This window comes from Labrus mixtus, chromosome 19 (genome assembly GCF_963584025.1).
Source record: "Labrus mixtus chromosome 19, fLabMix1.1, whole genome shotgun sequence".
NCBI lineage: Eukaryota > Metazoa > Chordata > Actinopteri > Labriformes > Labridae > Labrus > Labrus mixtus.
Window position 1 is genome coordinate 15131613 of NC_083630.1, and position 25968 is coordinate 15157580.

Here is a 25968-nt window from a genome sequence, read left to right on the forward strand (position 1 = left end):
AAAAATGATTTGATCAAGTTTACCAAAATACTGAGCACAACCACCCCTCATTTAGCCACAGGGCCCCACAGCGCAGTTAGTATGCCCCTGGTAATTGAGGGCGACCCTTACAGTCATTCCCAGTGGACATTTAGCTTTCTTTTATGCTCCGATTGAATTCTGTGCATTTAAAACAATTTCCTTTGTCGGTTTGCATACATACATGCTTGTTATTCCCAGTCATTTTTTTTTTGTCAAATCTAGGTTTTAAATTACTAGGAAAAATGGTAAGATGAGTGAACTTCCTGACCTCTGCCTCTGTTTGCCCGCGTGACGTCACACGGTGCAGGAGCGCACTGCGAGAGGAAGCGCATCGAGCTGCTTTTGCGCCATATGTCTGCATGTCCTTCCCAGACCTCCTGCACAGGCCAACAAAAAAAAAAAAAAGAGAAAGAAAAAAAAAACACAAGTACAGTACAAAGAAATGCGCCTCTCTCTCAACTCCACGTTAAAACAGTACCGTGTCCCTTTAAAAGCGTCTGACAAAAAGCCCATATGATCCCCGAGCTCCAATCAGCAATTCCTCCTGCTAAAGCAGCCTCTGCATTTTTGTCTGTCTGAATGCTACAGCAGCACGGGGGGGAAAAGACTGTGGATAAGGCAAATAGTGAGGAAATGTGACAATTCAACGGTCATTTTCATGGAGAAGGGAAAACTGGTGCGAAAGGAGTTATTCCGGGACTCCTTTGAGCCTCGAAACGCTGGATCAAAATGGTAGGCTACAGAGGAGCGCTGCATTTTTGTTTATTTTTTTTGTCCCTGTTTGATCTCTTGCAAATTTGAGCTACTTAGCAGGCCGATCAAACTTATTAGACTTCTGCTTCATTATGTGCTGGGACCACTGGCTGTCACTTCGTATCCAGAGCGTTGTGTGATTTGCGGTGAAGTTTGCAACTTGCCGACATGGCACAAGTTGGAAATTGAAGCAGCTGAAAGAATGCAATGGCTACAATAGCTACATTGATGCAGAGAAGGAGTTAAATTCTTTCATATCAGGGCGCTTCTGCATAAAGGCTCAGGTCGAGACGGGTGCAAATGATGACAGGATGGGTGAAACCAAACCCCCAGACATGACGGACAGGACAAGTTTGTCAGGCTTTGACATTCATGCACACAGTCCGGATTCTCCTAAGAGAGATGTCACTCCTGTCTTAATAACTTCACTCTGTTGCAGGTGGCACTGCTGCAGACATGTCTGTAGTGGGAAAATAAGAATTAAGCTGCATGTTAGCTTTAGAAGAAGCCTCCATAGTGCAGAGAAATAGTGTTTTGATCATCAGTTTTATCAGATAATGTTTCATGTTGATGTGGGTCTTGTCTGCTGCAGGAGGTCTGTGTCAGTTTGCCAAATGTCTGACTCCCTTTAACTCACCAACATCCCTCTGTGACTGTGATTTACATGCATTTTAAAGTAGAAGCTGTGGTGTTTTTATCCCCCCTATGTGAGCAAGTATGAGGAAGGTTCTGCAAAGACAGAGAGAGAGAGATGGAGAGAGAGAGAGAGAGCGTTGTGGGAGTAGAGGCAGATAGTGAGGCAGACAGTCAGCTCTGTCTCCAGGGTCATTTTAGGATGCCTCATTAGGAAAGCATGTGGAGCCTGATGCAGCGGTGGAGTAATCCCAGCGCGCGTTCACATCTGGAGGCTTGGGTTAATATCTGGGTCAGGTCAGCGGGGTTAGCCCTGGTGCTCGCTGGGTGGCTTCTGGTGGGAGCGGAGAGGGAGAGGGAGGTTTGGTATTGCTGTGTGTTTGTGTTCCTCTTTTTTTATGAAGCGTAAGCTGCGATAAAGTGCAAAGCATGTTTGGCAAGTACAATGGCTGGTGATTTGAGATACTGTATCTTCTGTTTTGGTAAGCATGCCCTAGATAATTTTGTCAAGTTTCTTTGTGGACAGTGAAGGCGGATTAGTCCATGCTAATTTGGTTGTTATCAAAAGCCTCACCTTGTATCCTATAAAGTCTCCGCATTCATGGATGGATTACTGATCCGTCCTGCCGGGTACAGGCCCAGCGGCCTGAAGGGTCAGATCACATGGCCTCAAAAACCAGAGGCTCTGTGGGGAATGACTGTTTACATGTTTTGATGTAAAGTAAGTATAACAACTACAGAGAGAAACAAACTAAATCAGAGGTAAAAGAACTACAAAGAAATCAAGATGACAACAAAGTGACATTGAATAAGTAAAAATACATAAACTATAAAAAGATGTGAAGTGATCTCCGCCAAAAAAGATGTTTACGAACTACAAAGCAAAGAAACTGTTTTACTTGGCAAAAAATGACTACAAGACACTCAAAATTAGTAATAGATTTTTTGCATTTCATGTTGGAGAGCAATTAAAACAATATAATGAGACACAAAACTATTTAAATTAAACAGCAAAAAAGACTTCAAAAAGAAGCAATCCAACTTTAAAGAGAAATGAAACAGGTAAAAGTATTTGTAAATCAGCTACATAGAAATGCAAAATGAACCTTAATGACACAAGAAAGTTTGACTGGACGCGACATTACTGCAAAGAAAAGCTGTGCAACTTATAGGACACAAGCGAATGAAGAGTGTTAGGATTTAGGTTGGAGGTTTGTTTGAACAACTAAAGAGACGCGAAACAAGGGAAAAAAAACATCAACACAAACTGCTTCAAAGTCATGCAAAATAAAAGAAACAGAACGAGTTAAAAACACCAAACAACTTCAGAGAGCCTTGATCCGACTACAAAGACACAAAGAAACAAAGTATTCACAAAACAACTACACAGACATCCAAAATAGACCCCAAACAAGATTTAAAAGAACTACAAAGAGGCACAAACCAGTAGTACTTGACACAGGATGACTACAAAGAGATGCTTCAGCGACTTTAATTATCTCTTTTTTTTTTTTTTTTATTGTGATAAGGTGAACAAGTACAAAACAAAAATGTGCATATAGACATGACAATTAAAGCAATGGCAAATAAACAAAAACAGGCAAAACAGAAATAAACAAAACAAAATCAAAATATGCAAACATTAGCAAAGACAAATACAATTGAAGTAGATATAATAAAATGACTTTAAATATCTCAAAGATTACCACAAAGAGATGAAAAATGTTTTTTTTTAAAAAGAGATGCTTAAAGAACAAAAAGAGACGCAGTGACTGCAAAGAGATGCAACCTCAGAGGTCACACTTTGTGTTATCATTTTGTGACGGTCTTACTTTAACCAGGGGCCAACTGTCTCCAGGCCCTTAGACAACGTCGTTTTATGTTTTTTTGTGTGTGTGGATGTGCTGCATGTAAAGCTGTCTCAGTTGAATTAGAGCTTCATAATGCACACTTTGTGCCCTCTGACGCTGCTTAATTTCAGAGAGCGTTGTCAGGTCCTGAGCGGCTCCTTCTCTCTCCTCACAGGGTGCTGCGAGTTTTACGTAACTGCCTATTCAGGGCATTCCTGCCCACCCTTGACTTTGAGGCTTCACTGTCTCTGGGTGCTGAGCGAAGGAAACTTGTCTTTAGTCCTTGTGACAAGTGCAGCCATTCCCGAGCCCCGGCAACAAACTCCAGCAGACATGTGTGGCCCCTGGTGGGAGGCGACTCTCCTTGGAAACTCAGACTGTACTGTAGGTGCTGCTAATTTATGCCCCTGAGATTAAGAATAGTGGACAAGGCTGCAGAGAGCAAGGTCAAACTCACCCCGCTTATGTAAGGGTTCTTTTGTTCCTCGTGGTTAAAGTGCCACAAGCTTGCTTCAAACATGTGTTTTACTTTTTGGAATAAATCCACATTTTATATAGTTTCTCAGCTAGCTCAGTGTTTTTCATGGGTTGCTCTATTTTAACCCCTGTGGCACTTCTTGAAAAAAAAAAAAATGACTTGAACTCTATTATCAAAGAGGCCAAACAGCTTTTTCCTTGGTGTACAGCTTGATATGAGGATTTCTATTAGCCTTTCATTGTCAGGCATTGAAAGATATTGAGAGAGTATTTTTAAGGGCTCTGTCTGGATGGTTCTTATGACTCTTAGCTGAATTGAGGCCAGAGAGAGAGAGAGAGAGAGAGAGAGAGGGAGAGAGGGAGGGAGAGAGGGAGAGAGAGAGGGAGAGAGGGAGAGAGAGGGAGAGAGAGAGAGAGAGAGAGAGAGAGAGGGAGAGAGAGGGAGAGAGAGAGAGAGAGAGAGAGAGAGAGAGAGAGAGAGAGAGAGAGAGAGACTTAGGAGGAGCTTTAAAGCAGACTGAAATGAGTTTTCATGCTGCTTTTTTTTTTTTTTTAGAGATTTGCCAAGCAGTGCAGGGATACTCCAGTTGATAGTCTTTTCGTGCACAAATATTTGTTTCATTTGCTCACCCATGAAGATATATGTTTGGGTTTTATTGAGGGTGACATCACAAGCACTTTTTTTTTTTTAGCTCCTTCTGTGTTTTATGGATTTTGCATGAGAAAAAATACACATCTAATCAAAAATCATCCTAAATATCACTTCACATCAATTTAAAATGTTGTACCCTTTGACATTTTGGGAAAAGATTCTAATTTGATGTCTTGCTAGAAGTTCTATAAGAACGATACTTTTTAAACTGTACATCCTAAACCACGATCAAATGGTTAGCTTAGCTTAGCATTAAGGGAGAAACATAGCTAGCTTTGCTGCACAATCACAATCTCCCTACTACAGTTTTTGTTCGTTGAATCTGTAGAATTACAACAATTTGCCGTTATATGTAACCAACTGTTAAACAGTGAATTGAGGTGCTTTGTGACTTTTTTCCTGATTCAAAGAATGCAGCTTGTGTGCATATAAACCTGCTGTTCACCTAGCACACACGACATCCTCCAACCTTTTGCCATCTGAAAGCTAACATTTTCAAAAATCTTTGTGAGTAGGGATGTAAAGATTAATCGTAAAAACGTGATAAATCGATTCAAAGGTGTCAAGATTCCCATCGGTGGGGCGCGTTGGTGGCGCAATGGTTAGGGCACGCGCCCCATGTATTGAGGCTGTCGTCTCAAGCGGGCGGCCCGGGCTCGCATCCCGCCTGTGACCTCCTTCCCGCATGTCGTTCCCCTCTCTCTCTCTCCCTGGTTTCCGACTCTATCCACTGTCCTGTCTCTCCATTAAAGGCACAAAAGCCCAAAAATAAATCTTAAAAAAAAAAAAAAAAAAAAAAAAGATTCCCATCGTTACTCTGAACAATAAATCGCGATAATATCGTGAGCGTCAGCAGCTGTAGAGCAAGATTTTGAAATTAAGGATGCGCCACCAAACCCGTCTCACCGGGAGCATTATGTACGGTGGCTGGGAGGTGTCAGGCAATGCATTCACAAAAAACGCTTTGCAAACTCCACAACATGAATGCATGAAGCCGCAATACGAATGCAAAAAAAAAAATTATAAATTAAACCACAAAGTATATAGATGACCTCAAATTTAGAATGTAATGTTGTTATATGCCCTGCATGCTGCTCTGTATTTACCTGAAACAATAACGACCCCTGAGCTAGCAACCCTATTATCTGAAACCATCAATCAGAACAAGTTCACTCGCAACACGACTGTGCAAGGGCACGCTCGCTGCTCTCTGGGCTTAAAGCCATCCAGGACCATCAATAGTAATTGGTTTACGAGTACAAATGACCAAGGGTGTTTCTTTTCTTAATTCTTAGTTATGAGGGGTTCAGCCGGACCTCTCTCCAGACTGTCAAAGCAACAAGCTAAGTCTAGTGATGAGTCTGGCTTTTTTGGGACTCTGATCGGGCAAATCAAACCATCTTACTGTTTCCAGTCGTTTCGCTATAAGCCAACTGGCTGCAGCTTTATATTCAACATCCAGTTATAAGAGTGCGACAAACATTGCTTTAATAATCTCCACTGAAAGAACATAGTCCCCTAAAATGACAGACTGTCTTTAAGTTCATGTTCTCTGTCGTCTATTGATTGGTTGCGGCTGAACAAAACCAATGCTCCTCCTCTACCTCTTTTTTCTTTTCCTCCTCCGTCCTCACTGACCTTCTCATCAAACATATCAACTAGCTAGCCCCACACACACACACACACACACACACACATAGACAGAAGAGAGAGAGAGTATTGGCACAACAGAGAGATTCCTCTGATAAGCAGCTCTTTACAGTCTTGTGTTAGCCCTCTCTCGCTCTCTCTCTCTCTCTCTCTCTGTGTAATGCTATGAAAGGCATAATAAAGATATCACTGCTTCATCTGGTGCCCTCAGGTATGTCTCCACCTGCTTGCTGCTACACATCAGAAATATCTTTAGTCTCTAATAGAGCCTAATGGTTTATCTTTCACTCTTTGCGTCGTCACTGATTTGCTTTTTGTTCAACTTGAAGCTGTTTCTTTTGTGCATTTTCCAAACAGAAAAAAAAAAAATCTCTTTTTTTTTTTTGCACAATCCTCCACACTTTATTGAGCCACAGGTATTTGGCGTCAGGTCCCTGTGTTTACCGATGAATGCAGGCGAGTGTGCGCGCCCTGCGTGTGTGCACATGGGCTGTGCGGTGTCGGCCTGGGAACAGTGTGTTATGACTCCAGCAGAGCGCTGGTGTGTGAAGCGTTGTGAGTGCGAGGAGGAGATGCCAGCACCACGGGCCTCTCTCTTGGCCAGGCTTCCTGACTCAGCGCTTCCTCTCCCCGCTCATTGGCCCAGACACAAACTTCCTGGCAGAGCTTCAGTGCGGACGCTCTAACCTCATCTCTGACCCCCCCTTTACACCCGCCTCCAGGCAGCTTCTTTGATTATCCAACCGCTCGTCAGAGTCATCTCAACTGCAGACAGCCTGGTTGATGTCTTCTTTCTACAACACTTCTGATTGGGCGACATACACACACACACACACACACACACACACACACACACACACACACACACACTCCCCATGACTTTAGCACTCTGAAACAAACTATTGTCGACTTTTTCAAAGAACATGCCTGTACACTTTGAACAAGACTTTAGAGATCCTTCAGCTCATGCGGTCCCGCTCACGCTGTCATATTTTAATTCACTGTACGTCACAGAGATGCTGCTCATGCTGTTCTCATCCTTATTTTTGTTTGTGCATCCCAATTTCATGCTCTGGTAAACGCGTATCAGTTGTAGATTGGCTTGTCACCTGTGGTTGCATTTACATATAGATGGAAATGTATTTAAATCTAATGGTGGCGGTAGCTGGTGGAGCTCCATGAGGGCAACGCTGGGACAAGTCCAAACTGGTAGATTAAGACGGGGGGGGAAAAGCCTACAGTGTGGAGGGGAGATTGAATGTCTGGGATTAGAGCAGCACTGCTGATAATATTGTCTTTATTAATTGCAGCCAGCAGTGCCTGCTGTGGTTAAAAAAAAAAAAAATGTTTTAATAGGCTGAGGGGAATAAAATAATTAGCTAAAGTAGGGGGAAATAAAACTGAATAACCAGCAGCATGTTTGAAAGTAATTTAGCAACATCTTAACTTATCCTGATGTACATTTACCTCAAATCTAATTTACTTCCATGTGTTGAGGCCGTTCAGTGTATCAAGCCGAGGGCTCTTTAGACTCTTCCTGTTCACTGGAAAATATCCATCAATAAGTTAAGTTTTTCTCCAGGGTATCTCACAGAAAAGTTGAGAATGGTTTTAGGGTTAATCTTCAACTTGAACGCCATCCACCATTAAATTCCAGGATTTCATGATAGTAGAATATCACAATCGTCCTTTTATTATCTGATAAACAGTTCGAGTGAAAGTGCAGTGTGCTGCCACCCGCTCATAGCTCTCCCTGACTCTCCACTTTAGTCCTTGAACACTGATTTTTTTTATTAGCCTTTTATATCATAGCTCTGTAATGATGCTTGTTTAAAGTGAGACCTTGTCACTTTTGCTGTCACCAATCTTCCCCGTCTCCTCTGGAGCAACATGTCCGATTCCAGGATAATGCCACTCCAGCCGCAGTTAGATGCTTTTTTTTTTTTTTTTTTTTTTTTAATCTCTCTGCAGGCAGCAGCAGTGTCATCACATATACACCAGATTTATTTATTTTGTGTTTCCTGACATGAGCGCAAAATGCACGATTATGATGCAGGTGTGCATGCATAGGCTTCCGGCGTTGCAGACGTGTAGGTGGATGTACTCGTGCTCCTCCTGCTACTGTATGTGCTTCTTCTACCTCAAGGTCAGTGCTGGGTCTCTGTGCTGATTGGATTTGGAGAGGAGGGGAGGGGGAAGGGGAGGGGAGGGAGCGCAGACTGCAGACAGAGGAGAAATCTTTCACAAGTCACACGGACAGATTATGAGACGACGGGGCCCGTGGGCACAGCCGTGATCATAGGCCCCAGGACTCTGCTGTATTAGACACCCAGATCAAAAGCATGCGGTTGTTTAGTGTCTTTTTGCATGTTCAGCATCTATCTTTATGGAGGCTTTCATGTTTGTGATCATCGGTGTCTTCCTTGGTGTTCTGCAGCTCTTTGTGCTCATTATACATTTTATTTGTTGATGTCTGTCTGCAGCTCTTTGTGTTTGATTTGCAACTCACTGCATCACTATGCATTAGTTTTAATCTCTGTTGTATATTTACCTCCCCCCCCTCCCCCTGTTTTTGGTCATGTTGTGGTCATTAAGCATGTTCTTGTAGTCTTTTTGATTTGGGGTATAATTTCAATCATTTTGCATTTGTTTGAGGTTTTTTTTGTGTCTCTTTGAGGTTATCGTTTTGTAGTTTTGTGAATGATGTTGCTCATTTTACACCTGGTAGTGGCTCATTGTGTGTCTTATTGAAGTTGTTATACAGTCTTTTAGGATGTCTAAAGTTTGTATCTCTGTGTATAAGCTTTTTATACAATACTGAATCATCCTATAAACAATTCAGTGAGGCTATGACTGTTTCTAGTTGTTTTGTGCCTCTTTGTTTTTGTATCACTTCTGTATTTGTTTGCATCTTTAGCTTAAAAAAAAATGTTGATTGGACACGCTACCTTTAACAGATGCTCTGGGTCAGGGATCCCCCCCCCCCGTTTGTACGGCGATCCACCCATGACCGGCTAAGTCGTAAGCAGGGAGACAACTTGGCAGGCTGTTGCCATTCTTGCCCTGCCAGTTTCCTTGACCAGATAAAAACCAGGAGATTGAAGCAGTGCCACGATTCACACCAGGAGAATTAGAATGCACTCCTCCGGCTGGGGTTTCTCTGGGAATAAAACTCTCTGTCATTTGGCGCTGCTGCAGGGAAGGTCTGGTGAGCACACAGAGGACACAGTGTCACTCATTACCCTGATGACTTTTTAATGGCTGTCTGATTGGACTCCACCACAGATGACATGCCCTTGTCCCGTGCCGACTGCTAAGTGTTAACATGGAGTCTGATCTACGCTCAGATGTTGCTGCGAGTCCTTGCTGGTGTAACTGGGTGTCTTCTGTGTGCGGAGTTTATATTCTCTCATGCTTTGCTCTCGTCTGCCCTGATGATGACTCAGGGATCTGTGCGTGAGGGGGGCGAGGGGTGGGTGGATGGGGGGGGGGGGGGGGGGGGGCTCTTTTCCTACAGTCTCCTTGCCAGTGACTGAGATGAGGCCTGACACGGTGCCCGCTCTCCTTCCTCTGGGTGTCAGTCACAACGAGCCCTACGCTGGACCCCCCTCCGCATGACACTGGCGCACTGTGCTGAGTGTGCTCTTTACTGTAGGTTGAAGTAGCAGAAACCCCCCCCCCCCCCCCCCCTCCTCCCCGCTGGGTGACAAGAGGGCCGGAGCATGAACTCATGAGCTGTCTCCACTGTGGCTTGTTGAGTGTCTCTTTTTGTACCTGTTGGTCATTTCCCAGTACAGTGAAATCTCTGTGCACATGTTTGACATTTGGCTGCTTGCATCCTGCACTTATTTTTGATTTAAATTCAAACTCAACCCAGAAATCGGTTGTTCTTTTTTAGCCTGTCAAAGATATGCCAATGTTGGCGTAAATGTTCTCACATGCACAGAAAACCAATCAGTCACTCATGTGCCAAATCAAAACTAACGCTTTCTCAAAGAAAGAGCAAGGGTAGACTGTGCTCTTAAGTGACCGAACTTTCCTTGTTTATTCGAGAGGACAGTGGATAGAGTAGGAAAGCAGGGAGAGAGAATAGGGTGTGAAGTGCTGTAAGGGAGCGGAGAGTCGGACTTGAACCCTTGCCGCCCGCTTGGAGGGCTTAACCCTCCATACATGGAGCGAAAAAACGAACTGCTTGGCCGTCAGCGTCCTGTGACTGTTATTATTTTTGACATGGTTATCAATATTTCATTTTAAATGAGTCACTGCTCTCAAACTTGACGGTGGAGAATCTGAGGTTCAGACGTTTCTACTATATATATATATTTTTTTTAAACAACAATTATCAATGAATAAAAGTTGTGAGTCTATCCCCCAGCACACCTGCTTCAGTTTAAAAAGGGTCGCGAATCGAACGTTTGAGGACACCGAGTTCAGTCTGAACTGTTTGTATGCAGACAGAGAGAAAGCTTTAACCCCCCGCAGGTTTCTCCCCCTGGGACTCCCTCCTGCCTGAATACAACCTGCCCTCCCTCGCACTATTGATGTGTCCATGACTTTACGCTGTGCTCTGACATTGGCCCCCGCTAATGGCTCAGTCTGTTCACTGGCCAGCAAGCCAGTCGAGGTAGCTGTTGTTTCGTGCCCGGCTCATAAATCTGTCGAAATAACGACGTACGGTTATTACAACACGAGATGAAACATTGAAATGGTTACAAAATTGAAGGCATTATAAAGTTTTATCTGAGCTCAAATTAAAGGTTTTCATGTGCAGTACTTATTAGTGGCCTTGCGGTTATATTTTTGTGATGTTTCATGTATATTACATTCATGAGGCCACTTTCCAAACGGCAGCTCTGTGGAAGGTCACGACACATCCGAGGTTTGTAGCTCGGCTGTGCAGCGACGGAGACTTCCCAGAGTAGTAAATCTACATGGGCCGTCCAGTGCAAAGGTGTGGGAGAGAAAGGGCATTCTCACCAGTGAAAGTCAAATAAGAGAGAGAGAGAGGTTTCATTCCCAGACTCTGCTCTGTCTGGCTCAGGTCCAGGGCTCCAGTATCTGCCAAGTGCAGACCACGCTGACCGAGACGTGGTTGATCTGGTCGAAGATTTACTCTGAGAATGTATTTTTATTATCACAAGCTTTGATTGACTCATTGCGTCTCTCTGTGAGCTTGTCTTACTGTTTCTCAAGACAGCTAAACATGCATTAGCTTCTCTTCCAGCGTAATGTTAAGCAGCTTCACCAAAACCATAGAAGTGAGCAGTTTTCCATTTTTAAGACATTGGATTTGAATTAAACCACTGCTATTGGGGTGCTCAGGGCAATGAGCTTCTCATTTCTTTTCTTTTTTTTATCATTTTAATAAAATATACCAATCTTCCATAAGTGGGCAGATTTTATGTCACACACACACACACACTCGAATGAATCCTTATAAAACCTGTAGCTTAACACTGGAGGCTAGATTTGGCTTGGTGTCACTTTGGATCTTTTCGATTGAGTTTTAAATGAATTAAAAATGTTTTGGATAAAGTCAGGAATTACATTTGCTGTTGAAGACCATCTCAGATGATCAAGCGTCTACCAAATACTAAGATGTGCAAAGACGTAATTATCTGCATCTGACTAACCCAAAAAATATCTAGCATACAAGCTTCACACCCTGAGCTTGGTGTAGAAAGAGCATGAAGTCAGGTGAAAATGTTTGTGTCCGAGGTCGAAATTCAGCATTTAAGCAAAAGTCTAAACACATTTCTGAAAGCGCTGAGAAAAGTATGAATATCTGAACTTCTACAAATCCGTGAAGACTAGGCAGACTCCTTTCATGAACTGAGCTCATTTCATGGAAACAAAAGTTCAGAAACATCTACTAACTGGTCATAGTGGGGCGACTGTTCTCTCAGTGACAGGATACTGGTTTTCATGGAGCAACCTACTTAAAGCTAACTGTCTTTTCCCTTTTTAAACCCACAGCCACAGTTAAATAACATTGAAAGTAGTTAAATAACACTGAGTTAACATCGGAGAGTTGGGGTGTGAAGCAGCCCCCCCCCCCCCCCCCCCCCCCCCCCCACATGTTGTGTTTAGCAGTCGAGTGCAGAAAGTGTGTACAGGGCTTTGATTGAAGCCTGTTTAAATGACACCTCTTGTTTGGTGCGTCAGTAATCCCCCCGCTGCATGTTTGTCACAGGTCAGGCTCGACATGAATAATGTATGAGGAGACATCTGACTGCGAGGCTGGTTAAAGGTGGCGCTCTCTCTAATGACAGCAAACAAGCTCTCTCCCTGACATTTCCAATGAAAGGAGGGGCGGAGAGAGAAGGAGATAATGACACACGAAGATGGAGCGAAGTGGATGCATGCAGTCCTTTAAATGCAAAGTACTCGCTCAGTTTGTTTTTGCAGCAGAGTGTGATGAAATATGACAAGATGTCGTTGTCTTTATTATATTTGGACAGACACAGCAGCTGCAGGCTGAATGCGACTGTCTGCTATTGGATTTGATAGTTTAAAGCATTGTCCTGAATAAAATAATGAATCATTCAGAGATTCAGTTCCTTCTATTATTTATCAGAGTACAAATCAACTCTCGGAGCATTTTCATCTGAATAACTTTGCCGTAGAAAGATACTTAAAATAATAATTATAGTAATGATGAGCACACAATTGAACAGTTTGAGCAAATAAAACAGTGAATCATATTTTCAAGAGCAGAATCACAAACACTACAGTTGATCGTTGTCTAACCTGACATTGCTACAAGGTTAGCCTTTGAGAGGAAGTGCTTTACTTCTGATTCTTTCTTATTGTTGTTGATATGGGGATCGGGCTTTTTCTATTGCCGGAACAAAATTGTATTTGCAAGGAGCACATGACAATATATCGCCATATTGGTTTTTTTGAGCATAGCCCTAGTACAACTGCACGTTTAACAACATGGAAAACTTTGAACCATTCAAAGTGTTTTTATTTCCTTTATCTTCGTCCTAAACCATTGTTGTTTAATGTCTAGATACTCATCCGGTAGAATTGAATCTTTGCCTGTGTTGTCCCATTTGAATCCACAGAAAAAGAAGTCGATCGTTATCACCAAAGGAGCATAACTTCCAGTCTGTAACTTACACTTGATCTGATTAAGGCTGCAGCATTTTGCCCTTGGGCGATGTCTGTAGCCTCGCATGGAGGAGAGATAACCCGATCTCCGCTCCTCGCTGGCTCGGAGTCCAATTTAGCAGCTCAAAACTATGAATAAATCTAACACTCTATAATTGAATTCTTCAAACAGGCCACAATTTCAAGGTGAGGCCTGAATGCAAATCCATTTTCTGGCCTTAACAAAGAAAAGTCATTTTCATCTGGATAGAAAAGTCGAAGAACAATTTTTCAATGTAAAGAACAATAGACTGTCTTCTTTTTAGTTTCATTCATACTCCTTTTAGAGTGTTACGTAAATGCCACAATGGTTATTGTACCTAAATAAATGACTCGTTTAGTGTCTCGTCCTTTTCCTTTTTCCTTTATTGTAAGAGTCCTTTTCTTGTCCGGCCTCAAAATACAGAGAGGAGAATCAAGGATGTAATTACAGCTCACAGCTACATCCTCTTTAACTACATGTCTGCCAAAATAAAGCTCATATCTATACTTGTCCTATTCTGCCTCGAAGAGATGCCCAGAATGATAAATTCCATTAATTGTTTAGAGGGTTAGTTAGTATTTATTCGGCATGGTTTGCCTAATTATTTCTCCCGACATGTTTTGTCTTGTGCATAATTCTGCGCTCCTCAGGGACGGTGTAGCGAGTGGGTGTGCAGAGAGAGCCGGCTAATGGGATGGAGATGGCACTGAATACCAATGCTCTGACCAGCCAGTCCTTGCAGACACCAGACACTGTGTTTGTTGTTGGTGTGTGTGTGTGTGTGTGCGTGCGTGTGAGTGTGCACATTTGTGTTTTTTTTGTGCATGATTGCACATCACATACGTGTGGAGGTGAGTGTGTGTGTGTGTGTGTGTGTGTGTACTTGCGTGTGTGTTTGCTGTTCTCACTGCTCTGTCCCCACTCACATCCCGTCTGGATCGAAACCCTGCCCTTCCTGTGCTAAAATAAACCCACCTTGGGAAGTGGAGGACCTTGTACAGAGAGCTGAGTGTTACACCTTTTGACTCGTATAGTGCAGCATGCATACAGTCTGTGACTTTGTGCAGAACACTTAAGAAAACAATAATATGTTTTCAATAATTGTTCTGTTGGCTTGTGGTTTGTATACATCTACATATAGAACAATAACCACACATCTCTCCTTTGAGGTACAAAGGATAATGTTGCCTGAATGAAACAAAGTGGTGTTAAACTACATCAAGTCTTAGGGATGAACATTTGTCCCAAAACATGCAAACATAAGGAAACAAATAAGGCTACATAATAGCTAGCCTATTTCTGGAGGTCAATTTGCATGTATAGAAGTAGTTGAAAGCTTAATTTCAAAAGAAAGAACTTGGGTTGCTTTTGTCAACTTTTTTTCACTCATTTTTTATTTTTTTTTGCCTATTAATTGAAAATAAAGGAAAATAACACGGCTACATGTTCCAAGAGACAACATCATTTGTAAATCAACGCTTCATCCAAAGGCAGCTGGAGTTAATTGTAGATCTTGAAGATGTTTCCCCTCTCCTCAAGAAGGCTTCTTCAGTTCTAAACTAACTGGTGGACAGAGCTAGACATTTAAGCTATCTTTGATCAGGTCAAGGTCAAGGATGGTCTGTGGGTCGTTAGGGTCGCATGTTACAAGGTCGGACTCTGTTGTGACCCCAATGTCCCCCAGATGACCTGGGGTGTTAACATCTCCGGGCAAAAGTAGTTCAACGACTCAGCTAGCTAACCCCTCTGATGTGAGTCATCTTTGCCCGTTAGCATGCCAATGATCCACAGAGGCTGACATTTCTAGCTCCCTCAACCAGTCACAACCAGAACTGAAGGAGCCTTTCGGAGGGGAGGTGAAACATTCATGATCTTCAATCAAGTCCAATTGCCTTTGGATCAAGCTTCAATTTACCATTTTTCCATGTTGGCTGAGAACATACCCAGAAACGTAATTTGTAGTCCTAAACAGTCTGAAAAGCTTCTTTCTAAATCAGCCCCTATATGCAAATTCACACAGCAAGGAAGAACGTTAAGAAATATTTAAATAATTGTACTTCTGTGTAATAATAAAGTCATTCATATCTAAACAGTTTGTTCTCTTCCGCCCTCTCTAGCTCATAGTGGAGAAGACCACAGACTTCCCCTCTGCTGAGTTCTCTCTGGTGGAGGATGTGGCTCTGCACTTCACCTGTTTGATGGACAGGCTGAACGAGCAGCGCCTCTTCCAGCCTGACCTGTGCGACGTTGACATCGTTCTGGTGCGTCAACACAGCACCTTCCCCGCCCACAAGGGAGTGCTGGCGGCCTACAGCCCATTCTTCCACTCCCTCTTCGCCCAGAGCAAACAGCTGCGTCAGGTGGACCTGTCGCTGGACGCTCTGACCTCGCAGGGCCTGCAGCAAATCCTCAACTTCATCTACACCTCCAAGCTGCTGGTGAGCAGCCGCACTGTCCGTGACGTCCTCAACGCAGCGACCCTCCTTCAGATGAGCGACATAGCAGCCTCCTGTCGTGACCTTATCAGCAGCCACTCGCTGAGGACCACCTGTGCTGATATGGCCAATCAGGAGGGGCTCAGCAGCAGTGACCCAGCGTTGCCCCCCAGCCAGCTGTACTCGGAGATCAAACAGGAGTCAGAGCTGGGGAGGGTGTACAAGAGGGATGGCAGCAGCCCGTTCTCTGTGAGGGTGGAGGAGGCGGGGAAGTCGACCTCCCAGCAGAAGCAGTATTACCAGAAGGAGGATGGGTCAGGGGGCGGGGCTAACACTGGCATGGCTTCTTTGTGCAAAGTGGAGAGCAACGGAGAGGAGTCAAAGACGGCAGATAGCCACGCCTCCTTCAACAGAGACCAAATCATTGTTGAAGTCAACTTAAACAACCAGACCCTTAACGTGTCAAAGGGGTCAGAGGGGAAATCGTTAACCGCAACAGAGACGGCCACCATCTTCGGTCATTGCCACGACAACGCGCAAGATTCAGAGGACGACGAGGAGAATGAGGCGGAGAATGAAGACACCGTTGAAGAGGAGGATGACGATGACCTGAAGAGGAGGGACCTACTTGGGCAGAGTAGCGAGGAGGATGACGAGGAGGAAGATGAGGAAGAGGAGGAGAACACTTTAAACATTCCAGGGTTGGAGCAGGCGGCCTTGTTGGATCGACCTCGCAGGGGCACCAGGGCCTTTGCCATGGCGGGCACCACTGCATCCATGCGACAGACGCTCACAGAGGCCACGCTGGCCAACCAGCGGCAGGGCGGGAAGAGGACGCTGGACGCGGAGGGGCTTAGTCAGAAAGTGAGGCTGGAGGAGAAGCAACACTTCCCGTGTAAGAAATGCCCCCGCGTGTTCAACAACCGCTGGTACCTGGAGAAACACATGAACGTCACACACAACCGCATGCAGATCTGCAATAACTGCGGGAAGCGCTTCCTGCTGGAGAGCGAGCTGCTTCTGCACCAACAGACTGACTGTGAGAAGAGCATCCAGGTATGACTGACCGCAAACAACTATCCCTATTACTCACATCCTATTTCTGAAGTTCTGTTCCTCCCATCACTTTTAGAGAGGGTACTTCAACAGAAAAATGAAATGAAAGATTATTCAATGTGTTGGTGGTGAGCCTATAAATCAGAGCTAATATTGTAGGTTTACTTCAACTGATGGACTTGCTGACCAATGCAGGCATGTCAGGGCTGATCTTCATAGAATGGAGAAATCTGAAATAGAGAAGCTGCTGTAGTCAAAAAAAAGGATTTCTTTGCACACTCCTGTTTACCTTTTTGAAATAAATGTTTCAACTGAGCAATGCAGAAATATTTTGCGACCTTTGTAATGTAGTGATCACTGGATCACTCGCGACATCACAGCAACAGATTCTGCACATGGGTGACTTGTTGCTCTGAGTATTTTTTTTTCTGATGCCATGTCCCACGTGAGGAGCAGTGTATGTTTTTGGGCCTCTTGACAGCCCTCACTATACCCCTCGGCCTACGCTGAGTTTGACCTAATCCTGCGTATTGATGAAGCTAATAAGAGCTGGATGTAGCCTGACGAAATGCTCTGCAGAGACTCATTTGGGCGGGGAAAACAAATCATTACACCATTATCCTTGATGTTTTAGAAGAAAAAACATCATATTTGAGCTTCAGTTAGGATGTGGCAGCATGTGTTTAAAACATGTTCTCACAAAACATCCTTAAATTACACCTCAAACCAAGCTGAGGCAAACAAGGTAAAGCGCCTCCATGGATCCTACTTTAAACACAAACTGACGCCTCTTTTTGGCTTATGCACAGTATTTAGAATGTATTTTAATTTTTTCAAAAACTGAGTCAGGTAGTCAGTGAACTGGTAGTTATTCATAATCAATTCTGATCTCTATCTCTGTACCTCCTCTATTGCCCACTCTGTATTGAGCAGCTGGACTCCTGCTGTGGTTTTGAAGATCATTTGCCGCTTTAATCTTCTGGCTCTAATTGCTTTTTGCTACAGTGCACGCTCAAGTATCCGTGTAAGCACACACACGTGGATTGTATTTGCAAAGGCCGGTCCTGATAATGATCTCCTTAATATGTCATACCCAAATAACTCCAGTAATAACTTTGTTTTTCTCCCCCTAAAGTGTGTAACATGTGGTAAGGCCTTTAAAAAGCTGTGGTCCTTACACGAGCACAACAAGATCGTCCATGGCTACGCCGAGAAGAAGTTCTCCTGCGAGATCTGTGAGAAGAAGTTTTACACCATGGCTCATGTCAGGAAGCACATGGTCGGTGAGTGGCAGTGAAATGGAAGATTCTGGTTGGCCGCTTTGTTCCCGTTTGTTAATTTCAGCTTCCTGTCCTACATCCTTCTGATTGTTGGGGGGGGGGGGTTGTTTTGGGTGTTTCTTTCCTCTTCCACGTTTTGGCAGATAAACATCTTTTTACCCAGACATACTTTCGTCATACTTTTGTGTTTCAGCTGTTAAGGAAGTAATGTAAAAGACGGCGTATATCTGACCAATGGCGTAACTTCAGATTAACTATCATACTTACCACAATCAAAACATTCATGGTCCTTAGCATTGAAATTAACCAATAGAAACATTGCATCCACTGCTGTTCTTATGTGCTTGTAAAGTAAAGGGCAACAGTTTGCTTACTTGTCCTCCTGTTGCCATTTGATCAAGAGTGACTCAATACTGTGTAACATTTTGTTAATGTGTGTGTTTAGCCCATACGAAGGACATGCCATTCACCTGCGAGACGTGCGGGAAGTCGTTCAAGCGCAGCATGTCCCTGAAGGTTCACTCTCTGCAGCACTCCGGAGAGAAACCCTTCAAGTGTGAGGTTTGAGCTCCTTTTATTCACTACTATGACTCTCCACTATCATGAAGGCGTTTCACTGGATCTGAGATTTCTACCAGTTTTGGAACTTTCTTGAGTCTTTCACACTCAAAGTTAATAGTCCCCGTACCTTTGCTATTATGACGGTAGCTTTTGGAAATATATGATATAAGACTGAAATATCTGGAATAGTTGTGGGGAAATATGTTGAATTTTCTCCAAAACTAAGATTAGGAGATTGATACCATGTTCATGTCTGTGGAGTAAATTCGAGAGTTCAGCCAGGAGAACTTCAGCAGCTACTCTCAGCCTGTCACAAAATAGAAAAAAGAAGTACTGAGTCAAGTGATCTGCTGCTGGCCTTAGCTTGATATTTACATAGACATGTCACATTGGTATCAACTTTCTCATCTTTGCAAATAGTATAATTCCCAATATGTCAACCTTTCCTGTAAAGCAGACTTTGAAATGTCCTTTCGTTTCCAACTTTAGTTTGACCTCATAACATTAGACATGTTCTTGTTTTCCAGGCTGCCTGCTAAACTCAACAGGTGTCATGCCCATAAAACTGTTTATATTTCACATTGAATACTTTTTATTGGTTTCGTTATGGAAAACAGTCTCAATGTGTTTTACAGAAACACATTTTTTCACAGCTGAGTGGAATCAGATATGTTGTTAGATATATCAGCATGTCTGGCTTTTTACTACTTTTGTTCACTTTCTTTTAACTTTTCTGCAAACATGTGGATTTAAAAACACTGAGTTTTTATTTTTGTGTCACCACCAGTCATGATCAATTGTTTTTTTTGTTTGTGAAAATGTTGCCTGCTTGCCATTTCAGAACTGCAGCGAGCGCTTCCAGTACAAATACCAGCTGCGGTCCCACATGAGCATTCACATCGGACACAAGCAGTTCATGTGTCAGTGGTGTGGAAAGGACTTCAACATGAAACAGTACTTTGACGAACACATGAAGACACACACTGGTGAGTGAGGACTTCAATCCGTCTGAGGTTTCTTCAAGCGTGTTAAAGCTGGATCACAGAACTGTTTTTTTAAACTACCATGAACAGATTTTTTGACTTAAGTTGTGTGTGTGAAAAAAGCCTTACAAATATAAATATAAGTTCAAACTAAAGTCCTCACAGTGTCACTGACCAGACGTAGCGAGCCATGAGGTCTTTCAAATGTGTTTGAAGTCATTTACTGTTGAGAACATTATTTAGTCGTCTTCTTCATTTCCTGTTGCCAATTGTGCAACTAGTGGTTAAAAAGCCCACATTCACCTTATGTTGATGCCTGCTGGTTAGCAAAAAAACATTAGACACTACACTAGACATGTAGCAACATTAGAATCTAGTTTGAGTTAAACAGCTGATAAAATCATAATTGAGTACTTGTAGCTCAGTTTTGGTCCCCACCAGCTCCTGAAGGAAATGTCGTGCTCTTATGCTCCTGACGGCCACAGTATGTTAGTTACTAACTAACTTTATTCTGTCTGACATTTAGGGCAGGGCAGGTTGTGTGGAGTGAGTTTTAAGTTGGCTAAAAGTGATCCTACATATGTGTTTAGACTAAAACAATTATCTACAAGATTATCAAAAAGCTCCTTGGATCTTGGATGATCATATACAGTATGTGGCTTGATACTCTGGGTGACCCATTTCGCATTGCACTCTTTCTTATAAGATTAGAATATATATATAGTATATAAATGTTAGCTGATTTTAATTTTGAATGTGGACAATGTATGCAGAAGTTGTAATTTGTCCCTCTCTGTGCAGGAGAGAAGCCGTACATCTGTGAGATCTGTGGGAAGAGCTTCACCAGCCGGCCCAACATGAAGCGCCACCGCCGAACCCACACCGGAGAGAAGCCGTACCCCTGCGAGGTGTGCGGCCAGCGCTTCCGCTTCTCCAACATGCTCAAAGCCCACAGGGAGAAATGCTTCCGCGTCAGCAACCCCATGGTTACAGACATCAACAACCCCCTCAGTCTTGACCATCCTTTGGGCCTGCCTGCTGTGGACTCCTCCGGTCAGGTGCAGCTTGGGACAGCACTCCCTGCTACATCTGTGACCACACCCGCTGCTGCCTCTAGCCCACACCCTCTTCACCCCTTGCTGCACTCCATGGGAGGGCTGCCACCAACCCCTCATTTACCCCCACCGCCTCCTCTGTTCTCTGCCGGTAGGATGAACTCCAACAACTAACAAATCTCTGTAGCATCTAAAGCACTTTTGTTACATTTATATTATTTTTCTTAGAGCTTTTACGAGGACTCCTGCAGCAGGAGACTGATGCTCCTCAGTGACATTTACACTGAGGGGAAACACTGACTGAAGGCTACATGGAGGCCTCATAACAACCAACCTACACCTTCCACATTATGAAAGAGTTATTTTTTACTCTGTTAAATACAATAGATAACCTCAGAGTCCAGTAGGACATGTCGTCACCACGCTTTTCATCGTGAATTTCACAACTCTGTTCTGGTTTTATTATTTCACAACCGCTACACACACATCTCTCCAGAGCCTTGCACAATGCGTTGATTGTAGCATCTTTTGCAAATTGGGAGGAAGAGCTTCCTAAAGTCAGTGGTCATCAGAAGTAATGAAACCACAATATGATGAGAAAAAAAATGTTTTATTTGGATCATTCTCTGCCAAGTTGTAGCAAGTGGATCTGGTATGACCCAGCAATAACCAAATGCTGATTTGTCTTTGAGCGTATACATGTATATGGCAATGCCAATAACCAAATCCTGTAAGCTCACCTAGTTAGTTAATGTTAAACAGCATTTATAATCGATCCTGCACCTTACATTTAACTCTAGTGATATTTACTCCTATTTGTCTTCATTTTTATAACCGTGATAGTATGTAATTCGTGGCACGTTATGTCAATTTGTAAGGACGTAGGAGAAGCTGAGACCTCTGGAGAGTCAGCTGTGCAATTCTGTTTGTGTTGTTTGTGTCCGTCTGTGTGTGTGTGTGTGTGTGTGTGAGTGTGTGTGCGTGCGTTTGAAATGTGAAGCTGAGATGGTAAAAGAGGATCTTTATATCTATGTGCAGCCAATAGAATTTGAGCTTCCCGAGTCAGGAAATGGAATAATTTGTTGACCCTCTTCTTTTGCTTACATTAAGCAAGTGTGCTCCATTCCTGTAGATCTGGCTTTGAGAAAATCTCGCACTTTTCTGTGACTAATGTACTCAAACCTTAATTTAATGTACTCAAACCCATAGGTTATAGAGCTAATCTTAATATTAACCAATGGCTCATTTCCCAACTAAGCCTGCTCTGTGTAATCAGTTTGCAGGATAAAAAAAAGCAACAGGTGGCTATATTAATGGAATACTTGCTAACTTAGTTCATTAAATGTGTACATTTCATCATAATGTATATTGTGTAATGATAAAGATTTATATTCCAATCTCTTCAAGAGCACTGACAGTGATTTTTTTGGCACAAAGAGTGAATCAGTAAAAGGGCTCTTCACTATTATAAACCAGACAATTTCTTATTGATGTGATCTATAAGCTGATCGATGTTAGAGAGCTGCAGTTTTTTATACTGCTTTGAGTTGGGTGTCTCGGCATGCACTTTTGACACTTGTTGTCATGAACTTTCTGGAGAAAAAAATGATGATTTATTGAAACATTTGTCTTTTAAAAAGTTCTTACCTTAAAGGAAAGGTTTTACATTTTGGGAAAAACATTCATTTAATTTCTTGGTGAGGGCTGGATGAAATAGGCTACCAGTCCTGTGTGTAAAAGCAGAACTAGCTAACCAGTAGTTAGCCAAGCACTAAGACTGAAAACAAAAGGAAACAGATATAGCCTGGCCTAGTCTGTAGGTCCAAACAGTTTTTGTAAACTCTTTTAAGTGTACTTGTACAATAAGAAAAGTTGAAAAAATGTCAATAAACGCTTTTTGTTTTTTTATTTAGTTTAACATAACGCTGTTAATGAGACAGCTAGCAAAGGTCATGATATAGGCTACATCCAATTGAAAGAAACCCAAACTTTGAATTTGTTGGGGGAAAATTTTCATCTTTACACTATTTGTGTACAGATCAAACTAACATGTAAATTCACACGGTTTAAAGATGTAGGTAGACAGATTTTGTTGGATGAATCCAGGCTAACCGTTGCCTACTGTTTACAGTATTTATGCTTAGCTAGGTCAACTGGCTGCTAGCTCAAGCTTTATACCAAATTCACGACTAATGTATCAGTTTTCTCATGTAACTCTCTGCAATAATAGAGGGTGGAAAAAAATCCCAAATATCAGAGTAATACTTTAAATTCTTAGTTTGAATCAATTACTAATCCAAAAATATTCACTGTGCACTATTGATGCACTCTTGCTCACTTTACCTAGAGATAGCAAACTTTAAGTGTAGCATTCACCTGTAAATATAGTTAAGGTGGGTTTCTTCCTCGTTATCAAATCCTCATGTTTACATCTGGAGAGTCAGTTGAATGTTGCCCCCATATGTGTCTTGGCTGGTACTACAGAAAGTTGGAATTTGCAGTTAAGCTTTTTTAAATGTAATAATCTGTTCATTGTTTTATTTAAACGACACATTTAAGCACCTTTAGTGTATTCGTATGTTGAAGTTCACCCAATTTATGTATTTCATAAACTGCTATGGTTAAATGGTAAGGGCCACATTAGATGTGATTTGATATTGGTACTATTTTCTTTTTTCTTCGTGTGTCTAACACAAGTTTTGTATTTTTATCGTTCTCATTTTGTACAGGGTCCAGTTTGAAACTGCCCTTTAAATGAAAAGTCTAGACCAGTGAAATTGTTCACTATATTCTGGCCTTTACTAATCAAATGTACTGCTTAATTGGCGGTAACCTCCAGCATCAGTAACAAACTACAATTTAGAAATTTTAGGCAGTCTGATGAGGTAAGATCTGGTCTTTAGATGTGACTTCTGATTGTTGAGAGAGAGAGGACTAAAGGCTGCCTGTCAATGTCACAAAACACAAGACTGTTGCTCTCTTGTGGCACCTTAGTAAACTGCACTATGTAAGATGTCTAATGCTAAATAAAGCCTTGTAACACAATCATTTATGAGGCTAAATTTAAATGCATTATATGTATTCTCCCAGAAAGACCTACTGTTAAGAGAAGCACTTGCCCAAGAGACAAAACTGAGATACTGTGGTTATAGTTTGTGTGTTTGCCTTACAGGTGGAGGGAATTGAATGTTTTAAGTTCGGGATGATGGTAATGGAGGAGATAGTAGTCAATACTACTGACTTATGCACTTTGAATTTGATTGCCTCACTTTAGCCCATAATAGGGAACATGAAAACAGAAAAAAGTTTAAACATTTCCAGAAAAATTCAAAACATAAAGCATACATTTGATGGTTGAAATGTATGTTCATATTTGATGAGCAGTTAATGTATTAATGTTGTTTGTTCAAGTTTGATCAGACAGGCTGAGTGAGGGCTGACCTGTGTTTTTGTTTCTTAGTATAATTTAAGGCGATGTTTGGCGATGCACCTAAACTGCTATTCTATGTTCTGGTCCGCCTTTTTGCACTGTGCAAAGAAGTATTTGTGTCACTTTCAGACATGGCTGTTTCCGATCTGTTTCTTTTCTGATCACTATTAAAGAAACTAGTCTAGGTCATGAAAGGGTCCAAATATGTGACTGTTGTATATCATGCCAAGAGAAAATTATTTGCCAAACTGAGGGGAAAAAAAGGATATTGATAATCGTAAGCACTTTATACTCCAGTTCAGTGACCACAGTTTGAAGGCAGTTGTTTTGAATCTGCTGACAACATGTTGGCAGGAGTTCAGCCCTTTTTAGACACTTTTTTGTTTAAAGAAAACTCTGTTGTTCAGACCCCACTGCTTGGAATCAGTGAAATGAACTTTAGAATCTGTTATTTATGGGTTTCCAAACTAGTGCAGTAATTAATTGCAGTAAGAATAGACCAAAATGCACATTTTCATCATTTGAGTGGGAAAATGAAAGAGCTGAGCAATTTTTAAATGACAACATTTCTCAAAATAATCTTCAAATCGTTAAAAAGTGAAGTATAAAGTTTTTAATGTAATGTTATCACACTAGACGGCAGTAAAGCTAGGATTTTAGAAACCAGGAAGGGAATTTTTGCACAGTTTTTGGAGCTTCCATTGGAGGCAAGTGTTTCTTTATGTCTTTTAATCAGCCAAATTGTCCTTTACCAAGGCTAGTGGCCAAAGGCTTGGGTTAGATTAGGCAAAGGTGGACCTGCCCTTGTCCTTAGAAGAGAGTTTGCCAGTGATTTAAGTGACTGCCAAGGCACCACAGTGACTGTGCTTCTGCATTGCACCCAAGGCAAATGTTTGCCACATAATGAAGCATTAAGCATGGCAGTTGGTACAAAGCAGGGGGCTCTTGGGATTGCCAAGTTGGGGCTCTACTGGGAATTGTAGTTTGGGGTTTTGCTGCATGAGCCGAAGAGTGAATCCAAACGGATTTGATTGTGTGGCCTACAGCTTCAAGAAAAGTGTTGGGAATATTGTGATGTTAGGACGTACTTAATACGGAAGTTTCATGACAATATTGGAGAGAAAGCTTTGTATGTCGGTTGTATGTTGTAAGAAGTTATAGAAGTGTGTTGCCCTTTTGATGATGACAATGCCCCCCTTTTTTTTTGAATGAATGTTTTTTTTTAATTGTTGTTTTAGTCCAACACTTCTTTGGGTGCAAATTTATAGAGCTACAGAATCACTAAATGGTCATCAAAAGAGTCAAATATGTAACTGTACAAATTGACTCAACTTTCATCTGATTGGTTGTTAATAAAATGACACATGTATTGATATGTTCAGATGTGTTTTTGACTCTTTTGATTATATGTGTTTTGTACGCTTCTGGCCTCGATACAACTGAAACTTAAAATTGAAAAACAGGCACTGTTGGTTTCAGGTTGGCTGTTCTATTCATTTGTTTGATTGTGACTTTTTTCTTTTATGGGCAGCGATATATGTTATGATATCCATAAGCACCAATGCCATTTTCTATTCAGAGCTGTATTATTCACATCCCCTACATCTCCCATACTTACTCATACTGCAGTTGTGTTCAAATCATCATGTGTTTTGTCATTTGCTGATTCTCTACTTTATAATGTAAGCACTATGTCTTAGTTAACTCTGGTGTACAAAGACCATGTGTAGACAGTAGTTGTCAAGTTCAGCTGTATTAAAATATTTAAAACCGTACATGGACAATAGTGTCTAGAGGTGCTAATAACATTAGTCTGTATTTTCTGTCTTTTATTGTATTATTGACTAGTGTTTACTGTCTGTAACACAACAGAGCGTAATGAAATCATTTCAATATTAAACAGTATAGATATATTATTGCAAATACAGATGTGTGTTGTTGTTTTTTGTTAAATCATGCTCAAGCCAGGCTCTACTGTGAATACTTTGCTGCCA

At 42.1% G+C, this 25968-nt stretch overlaps 1 protein-coding gene across 1 annotated transcript; it reads left to right on the top strand.

The window, feature by feature from the left end:
- The first annotated feature begins 380 nt into the window (after positions 1 to 380).
- Positions 381 to 25901, top strand: zbtb47b (zinc finger and BTB domain containing 47b). The gene is made up of 6 exons (XM_061064275.1): positions 381 to 753; positions 15292 to 16665; positions 17801 to 17948; positions 18391 to 18506; positions 19348 to 19492; positions 20291 to 25901. Exons 1-6 carry the CDS (start codon positions 751 to 753, stop codon positions 20716 to 20718), a joined length of 2214 nt encoding a protein of 737 aa, XP_060920258.1. The 5' UTR covers positions 381 to 750; the 3' UTR covers positions 20719 to 25901.
- The last annotated feature ends 67 nt before the right edge of the window (positions 25902 to 25968 follow it).

Coding starts and splice junctions, on each gene's coding strand:
- zbtb47b (XM_061064275.1), top strand. Junction 17,949..18,390: donor TGTCAGGAAGCACATGGTCG/GTGAGTGGCAGT, acceptor GTGTGTGTTTAG/CCCATACGAAGGACATGCCA. Junction 19,493..20,290: donor ACACATGAAGACACACACTG/GTGAGTGAGGAC, acceptor CTCTCTGTGCAG/GAGAGAAGCCGTACATCTGT.